Source organism: Felis catus, chromosome A2 (assembly GCF_018350175.1).
Source record: "Felis catus isolate Fca126 chromosome A2, F.catus_Fca126_mat1.0, whole genome shotgun sequence".
Classification (NCBI taxonomy): Eukaryota; Metazoa; Chordata; class Mammalia; order Carnivora; family Felidae; genus Felis; species Felis catus.
This window is the reverse complement of record NC_058369.1, coordinates 84,979,719-84,993,865: the sequence shown is the minus strand read 5'-3', so window position 1 is coordinate 84,993,865 and position 14,147 is coordinate 84,979,719. Positions and strand designations below refer to the sequence as shown.

The window sequence follows — 14,147 nt, the reverse complement described above, 5'->3', positions numbered from 1 at the left end:
GACCAGCTGTATGTGCAGACTTAGTCAACAGAGAATTCACAAAGGGTCTTGCTTCACAAAACAGAAAATAGATAAACTGGAAAAAGCTTCCAATATTTTCTGCTGATATATCTGTTTCTTGATTTGTCCCTTGCTTTGAAGAAAAATTAAGCTTTATTAGAATAAAGCACAGTAATAAATTTTCCTATCATACATAAATGTGTTTCTGAACTATGATCACCTATTTGTCATTTAGCCAAAATCCCTTTGAGGCTTTCACTCAATTTGTTTCAGCTCAAAAGCAGAAAGATCCTCCGAGAATATATTACCCATATTGCTGTTGAATTTATTTTTTAAAAAAGGCTAAAATAGTTTTGCTTTTCAAGGCATGATGTGAGGTGCTAACACATGACAACTCTTCAACTTAGACCCTGAAAAATTCAACTTTTGAATGATAACTAATATTTAGCTGGATTCTACCTCTCAAATTCTTTCTGGATAGATGTATGCCCATCATAATCTTCCTTTTTAGCTATACATGTAAACTTAGTTTTAATATAATGACCAATTTTGTCATAAAAACCTTACCAGGCTTTTATTGTCACTATTAAACATTTTCACAGAAATAGCCATATTGCTAAACTACTAAAGCCTTATATTCAAAGTCTAGAATTGTGGTTTTCAACTGTTTTTAAAGCAATGGGATACTTTGTTTTAAAGACATGATCTGATTTCAAGAAGGAGGCAAAGAACAGCTTCTTTCCTCTAATCTAACAGACTCTAGCGGAGCACACGGCTTACTCAGATCTATTTCTGCTTCTCAGCACCTCTAGATCCTGTGGGCAAAACCAGGGCAGTACTCAGCTTGCTAACAGTAGGTTTTTAAATATGTGGTCCAGGAAAGAGGTAAGGATACTGACACATTGGTGGAAGAGAAGAGAGGTAGGAGTGGGTGCAATGTCTAAGTTCAGCCTTCTGTCCCCTGAATGGCTCAGCAATGAAATAAGTTCCATCGTGAACCAGCAAGAAAATCAAAATATTTTCTTTTATTGTGCTAACTGTATATAATCATGGCACTTCATACAAATGGTCCAGAGTCCTAAGCTAGACAATCCATGGAGAACAGGACAAACTTCAAGTTATGAAAACCAATAACTCCCTTAAAATTCAAAATGCCTAGGGGCGCCTGGGTGGCGCAGTCAGTTAAGCATCCGACTTCAGCCAGGTCACGATCTCGCGGTCCATGAGTTCGAGCCCCGCGTCAGGCTCTGGGCTGATGGCTCAGAGCCTGAAGCCTGTTTCTGATTCTGTGTCTCCCTCTCTCTCTGCCCCTCCCCCGTTCATGCTCTGTCTCGCTCTGTCCCAAAGATAAATAAACGTGGAAAATAAAATTCAAAATGCCTAAATTCAAATTACAGCATTTTGAAGATAATCTAGTGACTACCATTACAAGATAGGACGTTTTGGGGGATGATCAAAACCTAGAAACAGAACTTTTCTCTGAAATATATCTATATAACATCAATTCTGTTACATACACCTCATAAAATGCAGGCTAAGGTAGTATTGATCTAGTTTTTGGTTTTGTTTTTGTTTTTTTAGAGAGAGAGGGTACACAAGCAGGGGAGAGGGGGAGAGGGAAAGAGAAAAAGGATCTTAAGAAGGCTCCATGACTTAGCAAGGAGCCTGACATGGGTCTCCAGGTCAGGCTCAATCCCATGACCCCGGGATCATGACCAGAGCTGAAATCAAAACTCAGATGCTTAACCAACTGAGCCACCCAGGCACCCAGACCTAGATGTCTTTACAAGAGGCCTCCATTGGTCATATGTGTGCCACACTTAGTATTCTGCAGCATCCGTCCACCAAGCTCTGATGAGCAGGGTTAGAGAGAACCAGTCTGGAGTTTAATAATTTTAATGGACCCTGAAGTAAAAATTCATTTGTACTGAATCCTGGTATCTTCAAATGCAAATTTTAAAAATATATGCTATTTTTTTGTTGTTGTATTAGCTACCTTAATGATGTAGATAGAATCACAGCTCCTGGATATGTCCCAAATGAGCAAGATGTTCTACATTCTCGAGTGAAAACAACTGGAATCATTGAAACTCAATTCTCCTTCAAAGATTTGCATTTCAGGTATGAACAATGTCTTTTCTAATCATCAACTGAAATATTCAATATGTATATATATGTATTTTTTATTTTCATATATATATATATATATATATATATATATATATATATATATTCTTTTTACAGAGAAAGGTCTAACCCATATTCAAGCCCAGTGAACCTTAGGCATACTTTCTAGGCCTTCCTAGCTCACTGTCAGTGCTACTTTCCCTTATTGCCTTCCTATAGCCCTACACCCTACCCCCCACCCTAAGTCCCAATACTTCCTCCAAGAAAAATGCCTCTGTATTGACCAGATGGTAGCTAGATTTTATTTTCCTCTTATTTGAAACTGATATCCTACTTAAAAAAAAGAAAAAAAAAGTATTTAAATTAAATTTAAGTAACAGGTGCCACGGATACTATTTCCTTTGCCTTCCTACTCTCTCATTTGCCTGAAATACTTTTATTAATTCATTTCCTTAATTTAAAATGATGCAAATAATTGAGAGGAGAACTATTTGAATGTGATGCCATTTACTGAAATAACAAGGCCTATTTTATAAGCATGGTTTGGGTATGAAAATGAGTCCAGTATTTTTATTGCTGTCACATTATTAAGACCTTTCTAGAAATGCTAGTGCAAAATCATTCGGTTTCTAAAAAAATGTTTTTAATGTTTGTTTATTTTTGAGAGAGAGACAGAGCACAACCAGGAGAGGGGCAGCAAGAGAGGAAGACACAGAATCCAAAGCAGGCTCCAGGCTCTGAGCTATCAACACAGAGCCTGACACAGGCTCAAACCCACAAATCATGAGATCATGACCTGAGCCGAAGTCAGATACTTATTTAACCAACTGAGCCACCCAGGCACCCCAAAACCACTCATTTTTTGAACCAAGAATTGGAAATCCAAACCATAGTGCTATAAAACATCATCATATTTAACTGCCTCTCCCTATGGATTGTTGATGAGATGGACTATTAACATTAAAACCAGGTTCCAGATGTACCACTAAATAATGAAAAATTAATAAAAATACAATTAGTAAACCCATTCATGTACACAAAATGGGAATACTTTTAAAAAGTAGAAAAACTGAACGAAAGTGACATGAATTATCTGTATCCATTTGTGAGGCAAAATTCACTTCAGTGGGATAAAAGCTTTCAAATTTTTTTAGTATTAGAAGTGGTGAGACGTAATATCTAATTAGAATAGATATTACAGAGATGGCCAGGATATTTTCAAGTTAATATCAAATAAAGCCCTTCAAAATTTACACCCAAATCTCAGGTCCACCAATAGTTAATTTTCTGAAAGATGACCCAAAGATCAAACCAGGATAAAGGGGCCACAAAGATTTGGATCCACATCCACTCTTGGCAAACGTAAGCAGTTTGTTTTCGGTCCTGTCATCACTGTTCCTCTTTGGCAACTACGTTCTGCAGGCTTCTGGTTTTTTTTTCCCATGGGAGTCCAAGTCCAATTGCTTGGACCCTCTGCCTCTCCTAACCCTGTTAAAGCATTACACAAGCTAATGGAATTTTCTGGATTTTAGATCTCTTGGACCATAAACCAGTTATGAAAATTAGTATCACATAATGAATACCTAGAAGCTTATAACTCAGTCATTCTCTGCAACACCAACTTAGTATCTTCTCAGAAATAGTCACTTTCACACATTATCTGCCATATATATAGATATAGATATATGGCATATATCTATATCTATATCTATACCTATATCTATATCTATACCTATATCTATATCTATATATCTATATATATCTGTTCCTTGAACATTCCAAACCTTAGGACCTTGCTGTTCTCTTTGCTTAAAATGCTCTGACCCTGGATGAGAAGGACTGGCTCCTTCCTATCATTAGGTTCCCAAATCAGATACTATCGCCTCATGGAGATTTATTCATTCTGTTACCCATCGCCTCACATCCCTGTCACTACTACACCCAGTAGTGTACTGGTAAACATATCAATAGGCTCTCTGGGACACAGGGAGAGGGAAAGCCTGATGTATGGCTCTTGAGGATTCCCTTGCTATAAATACCCTAACAATGGTTAATTGCAACCTAGCAAAGTGAGGTCACTGAATGCGGCACTGGGAAGAAATGTAAACAGCTCTCACTAGCCATACCAGTGGGAGCCAATGCCTTTACAACACTGAAATATCAGACTATTTTGTTACTTAAAAAACAAAAACAAAAACTTACTAATGTGTGAAGTTTTTTTGTTTCTTTATTTGTTTCCTCCTTTGTTTCTGTTTCTGTCTCCTATGCTCTGAGCTCCTGGAGGCCAGGGTCATGTCTGTTTACAGTGCCGTCTCCTGTGATTATCACAGTGGCCAGCACAGAGTAGGCGTACTGTCAGTTCTTGCTAGATGAATAAATGTGTGATGCCAAGCACTATATATACCCTATTTTTACATGCTCATTATAACATGTTGACCTGAGTATTGCTGTCCTTATTTTGGATAAAGAAAAAAATTAAAGCTAAAATGAGGTGAAAGATTTCCTCAATATCAGACCTAGAAGTGTTAGAAATGTGATTAGAACGTACATCTTTCTAACTTCAAAAACCACACTTCTTGCACTGCATGTCAATTTGGGCTGTTAGGTAAATTGGGACAGAAACCATTCTTTTTTAGGGGCACCTGGGTGGCTCAGTCGGTTAAGCATCCGACTTTGGCTCAGGTCATGATTTCACGAGTTCGAGCCCCGCGTCAGGCTCTGTGCTGACAGCTTGGAGGCTGGAGCCTGCTTCGGATTCTGTGTCTCCCTCTCTCTCTGCCCCAACCCCACTCACTCACTCTCTCTCTCCCTCAAAAATAAATAAACGTTAAAAAACAAATTAGAAAAAAAAAAAGAAACCATTCTTTTTTTCTGTAGAGTAAATGCTTCTTCAAATGTTTTTGGTCATTCATAACTCCCTTCGGAGAGAAGAGGGAAGGAAGAAAAAAATGACCACCTGTTTGTGAGATATCTCTGAGTTGGCAAGGCTCAGTACCTTTGCACATCTGTGCTTCTGAAACCAGGGACATGACGATTGCCAATGAACACATAAACCTCAGAAAGTCATGTCCATTATTTGGAACATCTATTTCACTCAGTAGCAAATAATACTCATAGAATTTTTTTAAAAATTATATCCTGAATAGAATACAGCATTTGCATTAATATTTAAAAAAATGATTTTAGGGGTACCTGGCTGCCTCAGTCAGTTGAGCACACTACTCTTGATCAGGTCATGATCCCATGGTCGTGGGATCAAGTGCTGTGTCAGGCTCTGTGCTGAGCGTGGAGCCTGCTTAAGGTTCTCTCTCTCCCCCTGCCACTCTCCCCTGCTCATGCTCCCTATCTCTCTAAAAATTAAAAAAGGCAATTAATAAATAAAACATTATTTTAAAGATATATTACCTCATAATAGACCTCTTCAGAGTATACCTTTAAACCCCTATTGGTGTACCATTTTCCCATTCTTTTGTAGTTCTGTGTTTTGTGAGGCATTGTCGTAAGTCATATAGACAGGTGATTGCCTATGCTGCTTTCGTATATTGTCGGCGCTTATGAAGGAATAAGAAAAGGACTTGCTAATTCTCTATGACAGCATCAATGCTGAAATGGAAGGTGTTTGTGAATTGGATTGTGAAACCAAGTTAGGATTTCTTTTGACGTAACAGTTTCTATACCACACAAATACAACCTCTTTGCATTCATTCAAACAGGTTTGCAGCTCTTTTGTTTTAATGTTTTGTTTTTCTTCTTCCTGAAGAGGGTGTATTATTAAAGGCATCTTCTGTTAGGAAATGGGGAAGGATAATAACTCAAATGCAGGGAATTTCTTTAAAAACAAGTATTTAAACAATGAAGTTTTGAAAGTATTTAAATTTTACTACAAAATATAAAAAAGGCAACTATACTTTTTTCTTAAGGAACTATTTAAAATCATTTAATTACGTTTTTAAGCTTAGTCACCGCAACTGAGATATATTAATCCCTTAATAATTTCCACAGTTAAATCACTTGGTTTTTTTTTTTGAAGTGCTGAATAGGATTATCTAAAAGTACACAGACTTTTATAGTATAAAATTTGGTAGTGTTTCAAAATAGAAAGTCTAAAAATAAGATACCTTCCAACTTCATTTCAGTAAGTGCCCAGGTATTAAAATATATTGCATTAGCATTGATTTGAATTCACATAGCATAAATCATCCTATAACTATTTAAAACTAAAGATTTAATTTGCATACTAAACTAGAGAACTCTAGAATTTTAAACAGGAACATCAAAATGAAAAATTCTGTCTGTTAAGATACTGTATCATCTTCCTGTATCACCTAATTTAATGGAAATTACCTTAGAGTTCTTATCAAACCAGAATTCCAACAGTCAAATGTAAAATAAATTATCTTTACAAATGTTAAAGTACTATGTAAATGGAAAACACAAGTGTGAGCTCTTTTATTGTTATAAAATAATCCCTCGGGACGAAGAACTTACAGATTTATAATGATTTATCCAACAATGATAGAGAAGCCACTTTCTCCCTAATTGTTCCACAATTAAACAATAGAATTAAGAAGACATAAAACTATAGGAAGTCGAGGAAGAGAGGTCAGCAATTATTACAACATAGAGTTTTAGGTTTTATAAATTCAACATAACTATTCTCAACAATGTTTGAGTAGATCTATGAGATAAATTACAATTTTCTTAAATTTCAAATTGATCATGTGCACTCTGTTTATTTCTGTGGGGGCATAAGTCAGTTTAGGAGTGAGTCTGATTGTCTACTCAGCTGCTAGATCTCAAATTAGCTTTGTCCTTCTCTATTAGATCCCCCAGAGCAATCGCTCATGTATAGCTATATATTTGTTTCAAGTATGTTCATGGTTAGTATTATCAAGACAATAAGCTATGTAACATGTCTAATTTATTCTAGTGATATATTTTAATGACTTTGTGAATTATACTATTCAATAATTAGAGAATTATCTAGTGGGTATATCAAGTTCCAAACAAACACACACACATTTTGTAGCAAGTATATAATGTTATTAACAATTATGAGCATTTAGAGACCCTGACTGTTTTATGGTTATAACTCCTTTTGATTCTGTTTTTTATATACAAGCAGTGAAGGGATTTAGAATGATCTCTGTGCATATCTTTTTTGTCTGCAAATATCTGTCCTAATCTATTTTGAGAACTTGGCACCAGAGAAAGACTCGGTTAGGCTATTTTGTGATGGCTGTGTGGTGGTGACACAGATCTATCCTGGCCCTTTAACATGTTGCCATCATAAGATGGTTTAATATTATATGGTCAAATATCTTAAAAAAGCTCCACCAACAGAATAATTTAAAATAAATTCCAAATCAGGTTAGATTTTCTTTTTTTTTAGCATACATTATGCAATAATTTTTAATTGCTATGAAGTACAGATTATTTCATTATAATCTATCTAATATGAACTGTGAATAATCTTGTGTGGTTAAATATTTAGCCAACTGTTTGACACAAACCCATAAAATTCAATAGCTTTACAAACTGTTTAAAATAGATTATAAAACACAACTGTTTAATGTAAAGCCAACTATTTAATATAAAACTCTGGCAATTCGCCCTATATTAATACCATGGGTAGTTTAACAAATAATCAATGTTCAGCTGTCACCTAAAAGCCTTGCCTGTGGATTTTCAATTGTATCATACAACTCAGGCATTTAAAAACTTTTTTTTAAGAATTCTGACAAATATCAGAATTAATAAGAAAATATGTATTACCAAAATATACATTAAAAAAATTCATGCAAAATGCAAAATGAGAACTGCATATTCTATTCAATATCATTAAGGCTCTGGTTACCTTAACTGCTCAAGGAATTAAAGATACTCAATCTGTATCACATGTACATTTACCTCATTAATTGTTATGTAGATTTGACGAATCCAAATGTTCAGTCAGCAGGAATGAATGTTTTTCTCTGATTTCTACTTTTGTTTTTCACAGAATGGTCATGATGGAATATATATGTATCCATACTCCCATATACTTATATATTTATATATACTCATATACATTCTTAAATATATTTTTATATAGAAGAATACTTATTCAATGAAATATATAAGTAAATGCTTCTACTTTGGGAATCTTGAAAATGTTTTAATAGATTGTAATGCTTTACACCTCTAAAATAAGCCCCAAATTAAAACTTAGAGAAAGAGCTAAAAGTGAAGAGAGATGTATGACAAGAAAGGATTACAATAGCAGGAAAACAAAACGTAACTTCTTAGAGCTAACATTATATCCAGTACACTCAATATGAAAACAAAACTCCAGATGTTGGTCTGATCTGCTAATGAACATTTCAATTCTGTAATGGCAGATGACATTAGAGCAATGGTCAATGCTTCCTGGACCTTTGTCTCTAATGTCAACCTGCTCCCATGCATATATACACACACACCACTGTTTGTCAAGTGAGTCATAGCATGAGTAGGTTATTGGCATGCAATCTAAGACTTCCAAAAGTCACTTTTATCAACATAACAACACTCAGAGGGCAGATCTTTGTCCTCCCTTCCTTGGGAGAAAGCTAAGCCTATTAAAATGTGTTTAGTGGAGGCTGCATGATAGGTTAAAAGAACTGTCGGCTAAGGGTCATGCTACATTTTATACCCCTCGCTGATTTTATACATTTACCTGAAGAGCAGAGTTACCCTTACACAAAGATGTTAATATCAACATTAGGCTTCGAAGAAGCTGAATGATCAGAGAAAGTCAGCAGAGAGCCAGTGAGATTGCTGGGCTTGCTTTGACTCTCATCTCAAAGGTTTTGCAAACATTTATTTTTGGGGAAAGCCATTTGCTATCACTACATTGTGGAAAAGAAATACATGGGAAGTATATGAAATTTCTGTTTTTCCCTTTTCCTGGGGAGTTTATATTCCCCTAGGAGTCCATAAATTGGTAATACTCATACCTTGATCATTCTTATTACCATTTTCATTGCAAGGGGTTCCCTGGAAATTTTTTTTCTTATTCAAAACTATTAATATGAGATTACCCTCTTTGAGGTAAAATATATGACCACCATGCCAGGAATCTGAGCAGTTATACTAAGTCACCTTGTCAGATTTGTAACTTTTGAATATAATCTAATTGAAAATATAAAAGTGATTTTAAAAAAGAAATTATCAGGTGTGGGTGGCTCAGTTCATTAAGGGTCCAAGTCTTCATTTCGGCTCAGGTCATGATTTCACGGTTCGTGAGACTGAGCCCTGCATTAGGCTCTGCACTAATGGAGTGGAGTCTGCTTAGGATTCTCTCTCTCCCCTCTCTCTGTTCCCACCCTGCTTGTTCCCTCTCTCTCTCTCTTTAAATAAATAAACTTGAAAAAAATAAAAATAAAAAAATTATCAGACAGATAGCTTACTTAGTTGGCCATAAAAATAGAGATAAAGAAGCTCAAAAACAAATGCTAATTAGACTCATCCAAGTCTAATTAATCAAGGTGTCCTGGAATTTGGTTCCTGCAGCAATATCATTTCTACTGTGGAAACTAAAGATTGGGCTGTCTTAGCACAAACATTCTATTCATCCAGCAACTTTTGCCCTCATTCCATGATTGGTTAGTTCTCCATTATAGGATGTCCAGTATGGAAGCAAACCCTGAAGAGAGGACTAGAACACAAGAGAAAACAAGAATTATGGAGATATTTTCATGTTAAAATCTAGTGGGTGGAGATACAAGGAGTTGTTTTAGTTTGAAAAGCCTACAAGGAATTTAAAACTCTGATGTATATTCAGTCCTCTGTGCACCAAAACCCACAACTTGATGCATCTTTGTTCAGTCACAGTATCACAGTTCTTTACCAGATATGATCCATCATATACTCATATGATCAAGTGGAGAATATACACAACAGCTAGATTCCCGGAGGTCTATACCATCGCCATTAAAATAATGGAACAAAACACCTGGTAAGGGGAGAGTTTTACATTTTTGCCCAGTTTGACAATACATAGAGCTATTGTTTGGCTTAGGGGAAGAAGGATAGACTCTACAGTGAAGGTAATTCTGGCCCACTGGTGAGAGCTTAAGAGTTTTAAAGCTAACTGTGGACACTATGTACTAGTTGGGGATCTCTGGTCTAAGCAAATAGACTGACACATGATGAGGTTCACTATCATACCCACAGAACCTATCATGGTGCCTGGTACATAATAGCCTCTACAGATATTAGTTGAATTACTGAGCCTTGGGCAAGTTGCTTTAATGTCTCATCTGAAAAAGAGAAACAATAGTTGTACATAAACTATATGTATATTTACATGTATACGTATAAACTATAAGTTTTTATTTTAAAATTTGAGTAAATTGTTATAGATTGCTTACATGCCTGGCAAATAAACTCTTATTAGGTATGTTACATTAAAATTAAGATATTACTGGGGCTCCTGGGTGGCTCAGTCAGTTGAGCATCTGACTTCGGCTCAGGTCATGATCTCACGGTCTGTGAATTCGAGCCCTGCGTGGGGATCTGTGACGACAGCTCGGAGCCTGGAGCCTGTTTCGGATTCTGTGTCTCCCTCTCTCTCTGACCCTCCCCCGTTCATGCTCTGTCTCTCTCTGTCTCAAAAAAACAAATAAACATTAAAAATTTTTAAGAAATAAAAAAATAAAAAAAATAAAATTAAGATATTACAATTGGTGATATGAGCATTTATGGAGGAAATAAAAGTCACGATCCCAACTATTTCCATTTGTACTACATGTTATAATTTCAATACATAGAACTACTTTTCAAAGTCTGAAAAAAAGACTAAGATTACTTTATAGATCAAAAAAACTACAGATTTAAATGTCTGAATGCGTATTTATTATCCTTGCTTCCCTAAGAGTGTTGACTGGTTTTTAACAATTAAGTTTGTTGATTGATTTACTCATGATATAACCTTGAAGTCAAAATGCTGTCCTCTTCCTCCATTTATACTGCAAGTCTGCAACTGCAGAGGGCTTGGTATTACCAGCACCTGTAACAGTATTTATTGACACTGGATTTAAATTTCCAAATCACATAACCACTGAACTCCTAAGCACTATCTTGAATATTGTGAGCATCTTCTCTTTCAATCTACTACTGAACTCTTTTTGTACTGGTGTGTGTGTGTGTGCGTGTGTGTGTGTGTGTGTGTGTGTGTGTGTGTGTGTGTATTTGAGGAATTTCAGTTCCATATGTTTGTTCCCTACCTGGTTCATATATGAAGTGTGCAGTAGTAAAGAAGGGCAATGTATTATACTTTTATCTTCAGTAATGTCAGCTGATTGACATTTATTATCCCAAGTATAGTTATTGCCTTTGTAATCTTTGTGCAGCTTGGATGTTTCTTGTAATTAATGTCTTGCGGTTAAGCTATTACGAAAGCCCTATAACTCCTTTCTCTGCCTCTAGTCTCTTTCTTATCAAATCTATCTTCTGGACTCAGATCAAAGTGACCGAATATAACAACAAACAAACAAACAAACAATTTTAATTCCGTGCCCCCAAATCTCACATCATTCCCCACTGATTCTAATATAAATATCTTCTCATGTGATATAAAAGGCCTCATTCATCTATTTCTGGCCTGACTCATCAGCCTCACTCCTGCCTGCTCAAATCCTTTGCTCTTGCTGTTTTCTCTGCTGCCTTTACCTGGAACGTTTTCCCCAGACATCCATTTACCTCAACCCCCCATCCTAAAATTTTAATGACTGCAGTTTCTGATTACCTCAGTTCCAATTACCCCTACACTCTCTATCTGTATATCCTATGTCTGTTCACAAACACATGCACCACTGCCTTCTCTGCCACCAGCAAATTAGAAGCTTCTTGAGGTTGAATCTCTAATGCCTGGCATGATCAATAAATATTTATTGAATAAATGAATAATGAGCAGGCCATATATCTCAATGGTTTTATCTAAGTTTTCATGTTCCCCAAAATATAAATTACGTGTTTACCCTAAACATGTCATGTCCTCTCATTCCTTAATGACTTTTGCACCTGCACTTGATGTCGAAATCCACCCTCCATCCCATTAACATGCAATATATTCATTTGGTCAGCAAATATTTATTGCATGGCTACTGTAGGTCGGACATAGTGCCTGGTACTGGGAATATAGTTGTCACTAATATAGTTAAGTCCCTGCCCTGAGCTTGGTATTCTATTAGGAAGATGGTAGATATTAAACCCATAAAAAATAAACAAACTAGTTAATTACTGGTTGTGACAATCACTACGAAGGAAAGAAAGTGATGCGATAGAAATTAAATGGGGATAGGAAGAGAGACCATTTACATAGATGACCAAGGAGGCTTCCTTGTGAAGGAGACACTGACTGTAAGACCTTCCAGTTGCGAAAAAGGCAGAGTTATGTGAGGAAGAAAAGTGACCGTGCAGTAGTCCTGAAGCAGCAAAAAGTAGGTTTATACTAAAGTCACTTAAAGAATAGCCTTGTGATTGGACTGTATTAAAGAGGAAAGTGGTATGAACTAAGCTGGAAAAAGTAAGCAGGAACCAAAATAGCCAGAGCCTTAAGGGTCATCAAACCAGTCTGTGTTTGGTTCCATGGCTAAGAAGCCTGTGGCAAATCACAGAGTTTTGCAGTGGCTATGGTGAGCATGGCGAGCTTGGGGAATTTGGGGAACTTGGGCAAGTTGGGGAGGTTGGGGAGGTTGGTGGGCTTGGTGGCTTGGGGCACCTGGGTGGCTCAGACAATTAAGCATCTGACTCTTGATTTTGGCTCATGTCATAATCTCATGGTGGTAGGATTGAGCCCCGCATCAAGCTCTGCACTGAAAGCATGGAGCCTGCTTGGGATTCTTTCTGTGGCCCTCCCCTGTGTACTTGCTCTCTCAAAATAAATAAATAAACTTAAAAGAAAAAAAAAAAGAAATGTTGGTGGCTTGCACAAGACAAGGGGACTTGGAAAGAAGAGGATGAGTTGGGAACTGCATTTTGTATGTGTATTATATGGAGGGTAAGGGAAAGGGAGGTCTTAAGAATAGAAACTCCTAGTTTCTTTACCAAGTTGCTATGTCCACAATGTCTTTTGCCGAAATACTAACACAGGGGGAGGGCCAAATTCTAAAACACTTCCTGTGAGTAGGTTCCATGATGACTCTGGCTGACTTAAGTTTTCCTCTGGGCTCACATTTTACCTTGCATTTTAGAGTATTTATTATATAATACTATAATAGCATATTGGTTTTCTCTCTGCATGACAGAGAGCTCGTTGAAGATAGTGACTGTATCTATTCATCTCTGTGTTTGTAGTCCTCGCACAGTGTGTAGCACATAAAATGCAAACAGTAATTGTTTGAATGAACAAATGAATGAATGTAGCAAGAGCTAAGAGAAGAAACAGGGATTGTAGTATCAGAACTATGGTGGCTTCCAACCTTTTTGTAGGTTCTGTTCATTTAAGATTATGCAGAGACTTTCTTTTAAAATTATTGTTCTGGTACAGTTACCATGCAGCATTCTGTTAGTTTCAGGTGTACAATATAGTGCTTCAACACTTCCACACTATGCATAGACTTTTTTTTTTTAATTTTTTTTAACGTTTATTTATTTTTGAGACAGAGAGAGACAGAGCATGAACAGGGGAGGGGCAGAGAGAGAGGGAGACACAGAATCTGAAACAGGCTCCAGGCTCTGAGCTGTCAGCACAGAGCCCGACGCGGGGCTCGAACCCACGGACCGTGAGATCATGACCTGAGCCGAAGTCGGACGCTTAACCAACCAAGCCACCCAGGCGCCCCTATGCATAGACTTTGATCGAAGTTTCTCGACTCTAATAGATTTCTTACTAAAACCATAAGCTGCTTAAAATTCCTCAGTCCCCCAAAGCCAGTATGTGAGTTATTGTATCTTTTATCTAGTTTTCATGAATACAAAAAAAAAATGAAAGAAAAAAAGATGAACTTTCTTTTTTTCTATAGTCCTTGAGCTGCAAATTGACCAATTAAAGTATC

The 14,147-nt window shown here is 36.6% G+C and overlaps 1 protein-coding gene across 3 annotated transcripts in view; it reads left to right on the top strand.

Annotated features, from left to right (window-relative positions):
- Positions 1–14,147, top strand: part of GNAT3 (G protein subunit alpha transducin 3) — a 300,648-nt gene that overhangs the window by 278,820 nt on the left and 7,681 nt on the right. For all 3 annotated transcript variants that reach the window (XM_045052313.1, XM_045052312.1, XM_003982705.5), the window contains one exon: positions 1,993–2,121. In XM_045052313.1, coding sequence (XP_044908248.1) covers positions 1,993–2,121 — 129 coding nt within the window. The remainder of the gene's footprint in view (positions 1–1,992; positions 2,122–14,147) is intronic.